Genomic DNA, 8,352 nt, shown 5'->3' with positions numbered 1-8,352 from the left:
CAGGGGAGGCTTACCCTTGGCGATCGCTTCGCGATCGCAGATATCTAGTTTCCGTGTGAACTTCCACTTTGAGATGCAAAGATTTTGAGACTTGACTTTGTTTGAACTTTTGATACATTGTTAGCTCAAAAACCATCATAGTTTTACTATCGGGTTAAGGAGGATAATCAATTTACTTTTATTGTCATGGAATTGTTTTTCTTTTCTTTTTTTTAATACACATTTCAAAATTACTGCAGATTTTTAGTTCTCAAAGTGTTACCTATGACTAAATAGCATTGTTGCTTGCAGGTATGGAGACATGCGGGTTATGATGGGCTATGAGATCTTCAGTATGTGGCAGAACCTTGGTAAGCATCTTATTTTGGAATTTCGTGGAGAGTGAGAATGACCGGTACAAAAAGCTTGTGACTGAAACCCAAAAACAAATAAAACACCATTTCTGTGCCTGAAGCCTGTTGGGGTCTTTTTCGGTTTAAGCAGCAATGAAAGCGGCATTTTTGTAGCCCTCATTTAATTGCTTGGTTGTCATGATATCGGAGGTTTACCGGTCAAGGAAGCTTCGTTTTTTTTTCAAGGAAATGTGCTTCAGACTACTGAAAGTGTCCTTCCTTCAAAGAGCTAGCCCACCCTGAAGTCCTTTTCCCCACAGACATCGATGAAGACGTACGTGTAAACATGAGCATAGAAAGTTATCATTTGTTCTAAAAACTGGTGAGATGGAGTTGCTAAAGTGAGTTCAAAGGTCACTCCAATCAAAAGTTTACATTGTTGAGTAAAGAAGACCTTGCTTGGAATCGAGTGAGTTTGCGTTCCAGGATGCAACAACTCCATTTTGATTCCACTTGTTTACAGGTTTACAATGGTATGCCACCTGCAAGGAAAGCTGCAACAAGAGTGGGTCAATGTTTTAGCTTCCAGATCTAATAAGATGCAAATGCACAGCCGTGCAGGTTTTTGAGCACCTCCAGACTATAACTAAGAGCAGAGTAATTAACAGATTACCATGATGGACTGCAGTGCTGTGCTTCAACAAATTGCACATCCCCGGTGGTCAGCATTGTCTGCAGGTCATTACCTTGCAATCGAAAAAAATATGGCCATCATTGGAGTGTGCGGGCCAAGGGTAAGTCTCGGTGATCGCCAAGGGGAGGACGGGGGAGGCTTAACCTTGGGTTGAGCAGGGTTGAGCGATTGGTAGCGTACGTACGTATGGCATATATGTCGTACATCATGTCTGCATTTTGTTAAGTGCATACATCGAAAATCATTCAGCAGAGGAAATTGAAACTTCACCACATGTCACATGACCATGTGATATAGCGGTCACTATTTTGAGATTAACATAGGTTGAAGGTCAACATCGGTCAATTTTCTAAAATCCTCAATTTTCATCCGATTGACTGGAAATTTGAAGAGCATTTGTGTGTCAAGTCACTGAATTCAACCACCAAACATTTTGAGGTCAACAAAGGTCAAAAGGTCACCATCGGCCAAATTTCTAAAATCATCAGTTTTCATCCAATTGACTTGAAAGCTGAACAGCATTTGCATATCAAGTCACTAAATTTAACCACCAACTATTTTTGAGGTCAACTTAGGCCAGAATTTCTAAAATTGACAATTTACTTGCGATTGACTTGAAATTTGAACAGGATTTTCATACAAAATGACCATCATGTGATGCATGGTCTGGCAGCCATTTTGAAGTAGTCTGGCAGTAGGGTCATTGAGAGAAGGGGAGATCAGGAATAGGAATAGAGGATGTCAAGAGATGCTGATTGCTTGCCATTTTAACAGCATGGAAGGAAGAATATGACTGGATTTGTATTGAATGAGTAGTTAGCCTATATTTGTGGATGCTAACGAGGTGTGCGACTTTGGTGGAGCTCGAGAGAGACACTAATGGCTAAAATGGCAGGTGGGGCAAGACCACATATGAGGCAGTAAAAAACTGCTAGGCCACCAAACCTGTCTTCAGGTGGGAGAGTAGTCTCTGCATCTCTATTTGTTACACTTCTCTTAAAGTTGTACAAGGCAAGGTGACATTTCAACAAACCACACTCACTTATAAGCTGTCTAACACGGTTTGAATCCCAACCCAACTATATACTGTCATCCCAGGGTGATTCATCAATGTGTGTGCCGTCTCTCGGATGGACGTTAAGTTGGTTGTCCCATCGGCCAGTATTCGTTGGTGGACGTTAAATATCTCACAGTGTCCTTTGTGAAGAGTAAGCGAGCTATCCCTGGCATTCTGAACAAATTACAAATTCCTGCTTTAAACAGAAGAGGGCACTGCATCAGCGGCACAGCCATGACTTCAGCCATTGATGCTACCCTGCATGCTTGTCCTGCTTCTGAACGAAGTTGAACAAACAGTATTTCAAGGATCTTTACGACGATCGTTTTCTTCCATTGATGGTTGTTGGCAGCTTTCACCACTACGGTAGAGCACTGAGACGGGAGTAGCTGCGACGACACGTCGAAGACTTGTGGTGCAGGAAAACATTGGCCATCTCTTTGGACTTGCCCATCTTCTGACGCACTGTCACCGCAAGGGGGAAACCACATAACATACTGAAGTCGTTCATGATTTTGGGGGATATGTTCACATAATGCACCAACGATGGGAGCCGTGCACAAGTACCAAATTATTTAATTAATCCGAAGGCCTTTCCAACCTTCTCCACCCCCGTTTTGTCAATTGCAGCAGCTTTTTTTTAGAGCTGGACAATATGACTATCCTCTCCAACATCATACGGCTTCGGCTTGTTGGGAGATAAAAGGATTCGATCGTTCAACTTCAAATTTCTCAACAGATGGAATAAGTGGAGCCGCATCTGAGAATTTGTGTGAATTGAATTTTCCTTTTTCTTTTTCTTTTTTTTACATTTTCCCATTCCAAACAGCTTTGTCTTTCCATGATTGTCAAGCCAGGCCAAGCACTCTGAAATTGAAGTGAAGTGGTAAGGGACAGTTTTATTTGAAGTGAAAATTGGGTATCTGGCACGTCTTCTCTTCACACATCGTTGTTGCGTTCAACTTAACAGTTTGGTGAGAATTCGGAGTGGAAAACGAGGTAACCTTCAATGTTGCTTTACTTTCCCGCTCTTTGCTGTTGGTAAAAAACGAGCAGTTTCTGAAAAGAGACTCCGCTGTAAATGTGCCTTTCAGGTGGCCTGTTCGTGTGTCACCATCTGAATACCTGGCACATGATGTGGGGAACTTCTGTTCATATCCCATATACTGTATGTGTTTGTCCTTTTAATTAATGTAAAAAGTACTCGGACGTCAGCTAATGGTCTTGTGCTGCATATGATGCATGTGCAAGTTCCATTAAGAGCTTTAAATAAATGAAACATGAACTAGAATGTGCTTGAGCAAGCCACTGAGTCATACCATTGTTCCCTCCACCTCCGAAGGTGGATGGAGGTTATGTTTCCACCCTTGTTTGTCTCTGTCTGTCTGTCTGTCTGTTTGTTTATCTGTGAACAGTACATCTCAAAAGGTTGTGGATAGATTGGGACGAAATTTAGGAGACACGTTGGGTGTGTGACACGGACGAATTGATTCGATTGCGGTGAAGATCCGGCCTTTCGTTGGAAGCTGTCAGAGGTTCGGTGAAGATTCTGAAAAGAGCCTGGTTGGAACGAGGCTATGAGAACGAAGTTTCACACCTTTGGTTCATGAATCATGACCCTTTACCAAAAAGGAAGTGGAGATTTTTGAGTTCTATCTCCCACCTCCTGAAACCCACAAATGAAGAGAACAACCAACTGGAGATTGCAAATCCCTGACTCGAGAAACACTCCTTTTATCTTGTGTTGTACAACTTGTGGGAGTTTGATTAATCTGTTTTTTTTTGTTTTTTTTTATAACATCCAGTTTTCAAGTTATTCCGTCCAGCGGTGCATGAGTGCATTAGCAGGTATGATAATTCACCCACTTATGATAATTCCCCACTTTCACATAAAAGTAAAAGTCTAAGTTGGAGGTGGCCATCCCAGCTTAGTAGAATGTTTCCAGCACACCCAGAGTACAACCACCACCTTTCAACTTGTTTCATCCAGCAGTTTAGAAGTGCATAAAATACAGAACACGCATGTAAATTGGCCAATTAGTTTTTGATTTTACCTTTAATTTTCATACAGAGATGCTGTTATAAATGCTGTAAACTGCTGGGACTTGTGATGCACTCCCACAGGGAGCAGAGCTACACCATACACATTTACATTGAGAATTTGTGTCCCTTCACGAAACCCCTGCAAGTGTTTTTATTTATTTATTTATTTTAGTGCCGAAGACCTTTCCAGGAACACCCCAAGTTCAATCAACAAATTTCAACTCATTGCGTCCAGCGTTTCAGGAGTGCATACAAGTCGTACAAACAAACGCACAACACAGATTATATATCGGACTAGCAGGGGTACCCAGCATTGCCCAGAGCTGTTCTAATGTTGTTGGCATTTTGAAGAAATCAAATTTTTTTTTTTCTAATTTTTTTTTTTTTGTGCGGGCCTAAAACACTTCCCTACACCCACTAAGGAATGGGGTTGGGGACCATTGAATATTACTTTTCACATAGCTACAAATACAACGGCTTAGGTTGACACCATAGAGCGATTTTATATATAGTGTTGTGGTTACCAAATTCGCAAACCACCATTCAGGTCCCTTAGGTGAGATATCTCGGTAAGTACATGTGTAGTTAGGCCCAAACCCGTTGTCTAGTGGGAATACATGTCATTTATGCGTGCTGCGACTCTTCAGGATAGCCGTTTTTCTTTTACTATCTTTAATTTGGACCAACCGCCATTGTTACAACCACAACATCAACCACCCACCGCGGCGCCGCTTCACGTCACACCTCGCAACCGTCGCATCGCCACCGTTCTTGCGCCGCTTGTGGGTACCGGTGTTGGACTCGTGCAGGGCGCGCGCCGAACAGCGTGTACAAAACCACGGATTTTCCACTTCAAAAACGGATCAAAAACGACACACGCCCACTTTTGTTCCGTCCAATCGGTGAGCGAGGGGCGATTTGGCCCCGCCTCCAGGGCGTTGGAGGGCGATCGATATATGCAAATTTATGGATCAAAAAGCATTCACGCCCACTTTTTCTCGGGCCAATGGGGAGCGAGGTGAAAGGTCGAAGGCAGGGGGTCAAAGATGAGAGAGCGAAGCCACGGGGCTGATATAAGCGACCGCGTTCGTCAGTCAAAAGGAACGAGAGTTAAGACTTCGCGGGCGGTGGAGTTGGGAAGAAGAAGCAAGAAGGGGTTGGTCGTCGTCGTGTGCGTTGGAGTCGGAACGGAGGGGACGGAGCTGTGGAGAGGCGGCGAGGGCAGACGAGGGGGTGCTCGCGTCGTGCAGGGAGCTGCACACCAGGGAGGCCGACGGCGCGACCTGGCCGAGGTGGAGACGCTCGTCGCGGGACTCGAGGCAGAGTGGAAATCCTCTATACCCCGAGCATCAGCAACCCCCTCCCGTTTCCCCCCGCGCTGAGATAGTGCGACCAAGGGGGCCCCTTTCCCACCCCCTACCAGACACTGCCCGTGAGGCCCGCGGAGTTGAGGCACCATCGCCGCTCCGCGTCTCATCACCAGACGGGTAGGCCCGACCCGGTCTCGGCCTCAGGCCCGCCTCATCCTTGAGGGTATTCTTTTCCTTGGTTTTGGGTATGTGTTGTCGGCGCCGTCTGTGAAGTAAAATTGTACAAGTGTTGCCGTGTGCTCGCGTAATCGGTATTAGATCTGCATTGTCGCATTTGCTTTTTGTGTAAAAATTGCATTGTGTTTCTCTTCTTTTCTATGTGCTTTTGGTGGAATTGTATATGTGCGCTTTCCGTTCATCGCGAATAAATGTGCTTTGTGTTGAACTGTTTCCCGCTTCGCTTCGTCATTTCTTTCATTGAATCCTCATCTTGCTTCACGTAAAGGGTTGGTCGTGGGCTGAATACGCCCGATAATTAATCGAACCGTCGAGGTCGACGAATAACACCGCTCGGTTATCCCGATAGTACGGAACGGGTCGCTTAAGTGGCCCGTGTCCGAAGTCGACCTGCGGCGAGGTGCGATCGCCCGGTCTACCCTCCGTGTGGGTACTTAGGTAGGTCGAATTTGGCGAGCAACCCTATCCCACACGGGGGCCGATTGGCTCGATTGCGGTGAGACCGAAAGGTCCACCCGTGACTGGTTCCCTGCGTTAGTCCGAGAGGGTCACGACTGGATTGTCCGTCCGGTGGGCGACGTGCCGCGATTCGAGTTACGTGGCCGTCAGCACGCCGGCGGGCGCGAATCCGTAACACTGGTGTCAGGTCGTGCGATACAAATCCATCGCCCTCCTCGCGGCACTGGTATCGGAGAACAGGAAAACGGGCTCTCCTGTCTCCAATTAAATTCACGGGAATTGGTCCAGGGGTGAGAGAAGCGACCCCCGATTCCCTCCAAATTACGAGCGATTCAAATTAACCCTTTAAGAGAAGCAAGATGGCGTCTCAAGGCGAGCGGGAGCCAGGGGTATTAGAAATGGATGTAGAATGTGTAGAATCCATGGCCCAGGATGGAATGCCCGTGCAGGAACATGAACTCGTCCAACTGAACCCAGAGCCCGAAATAGGTGCGGCAGCGGCCGCGGTGTATGACACCTCCCCTCCCCCCCTCCACCAAAACCCTTCCCCGATCCCTGCCGAAACGGCTCACCCAAGCGCACCCGACATGGCCCAGCTATTCGCCATGCTGGCGGCAATGACAGCGAGAATGGATGCGAATACACAAAAAATGGATGCGAATACACAACAAATGAACGAAAAGATGGATGCGAATACACAACAAATGAACGAAAAGATGGATGCGAATACACAAAAATTGGATGCGAATACACAACAAATGAACGGAATGGAAACAAACATGAAGGAAGAAACTAAAAAGCTGCGGGGTGAGACGCAGAACATGGGCCGAAGCCTGCAGGCGGGCATGAAGGCCGTGACCAGGGACATCAAAATGGCGACTCCACGTGTAGAAGCGAACGAGCTGGAAGGGGGTGCAACGGCTGACAGGCCCGCGGTGGAGGCGGGTGAAAAAATAATTCAGGGGGCGTGTTGGGCGATGGTCGTGACAGAGGAATCGACGGTGACCAAGAGGGAAAAATTAAATGGGGAGACCAAAACGTGTGAGACGAGACACGAGGTGACGACGACAGAAACTTATAAATGTATAGAGACACGGGAGATAAAAAAAATAGAGGAGAGACAACACGATGAAGACGGGGTAAGTGACGCACACACACAGGTAGTGGAGGACAATGGGGTTGAGCTCGCGGAGCGTGTAGAGACCCAGTGCGAGCACCTGGATGGCCTCCTCCAGGAACGAGGGGAGGGAGTCTGCCCCCTTGAGGCGAGTCACGACCAGGTGAGTTCGGTCGTGCTTTGCGAGGTTGAGGGGACGGGTGCTGTGGACGGGTGCACGGAGAGCTTGGGGGGTATAGAGGCCCCGGAGACCCTTGTGGGGACACGAATCCCCAGTGTAGTTGTCCCTGTGTGTGTGGTGCAAGGTGTGAGTGCGTCCCCGTGTGTGGAAGCGACCCCGTGTGTGAGTGGTGTGGTGGCGATGGTGCCGGAGTACGTGCTTCCCAGCACGCCGTGTGTGGATGAGGCACGGAGTGTGAGTGAGGCACCGCGGGTTAGTGCCCCCGCGTGTGTGGGTGAGGCACCGTGTGTGGAAGAGACCGCGTGTGTGAGTGTCGCCGTGTGTATGAGTGAGGTACCGCGGGTGAGTGCCCCCGCGTGTGTGAGTGAGGCACGGAGTATGGATGAGGCACCGCGGGTGAGTGCCCTCGCGTGTGTGGATGAGGCACCGCGGTTGAGTTCCCCCGCGTGTGTGAGTGAGGCACCGCGGGTGAGTGCCCCCGCGCGAGTGAATGGAGCACCACGTGTGAGTGGTATGGGTTATGTAAGGGAGACTGTGTGTGTGAGAGAGCGGTATGTGAGGGAGATGTCGGTTGGCATGCGGGAGCACGCAGCCGCGTCTCCCGGTGTGAATGTGATGGAGTGGAGTGTGTGCGTCGTAACACGCAGGTGTGCGTGGGTCGAATGGCGACGACGGCGACAGAGGAACGAAAGCCGAGTCGCGGCTGTAGCTATTTCGGGGACCGTGCCGGGTTCACCCAGCAGTGAGCACGCGGTTCGTGCTGTGCAACGCACGAGACCACCACGTGCTCGCTTGCGAGAGTGAAGTCCCGGTCCGGAAACGGACGCGGTGGATTTGCCGATCCCGCGGACGGACAAAGTTTAGGCAGGATAACGGATTTGGACCGGACGGGTTCTCCACGCGATCGTGTGTGTTAAGCTCC

The 8,352-nt window shown here is 48.4% G+C and overlaps 1 protein-coding gene across 6 annotated transcripts in view; it reads left to right on the top strand.

Annotated features, from left to right (window-relative positions):
• DOCK4 (dedicator of cytokinesis 4) overlaps positions 1-8,352 on the top strand; it is a 289,016-nt gene that overhangs the window by 197,498 nt on the left and 83,166 nt on the right. For all 6 annotated transcript variants that reach the window (XM_085894107.1, XM_085894106.1, XM_085894104.1 and 3 more), the window contains one exon: positions 292-350. In XM_085894107.1, the coding sequence (XP_085750233.1) occupies positions 292-350 (59 nt within the window). The remainder of the gene's footprint in view (positions 1-291; positions 351-8,352) is intronic.

Source organism: Eptatretus burgeri, chromosome 9, assembly GCF_056783735.1.
Source record: "Eptatretus burgeri isolate ZD-2024b chromosome 9, Ebu_testis_v1, whole genome shotgun sequence".
Taxonomy (NCBI): Eukaryota; Metazoa; Chordata; class Myxini; order Myxiniformes; family Myxinidae; genus Eptatretus; species Eptatretus burgeri.
This window is presented reverse-complemented; position numbering and strand designations above follow the sequence as displayed.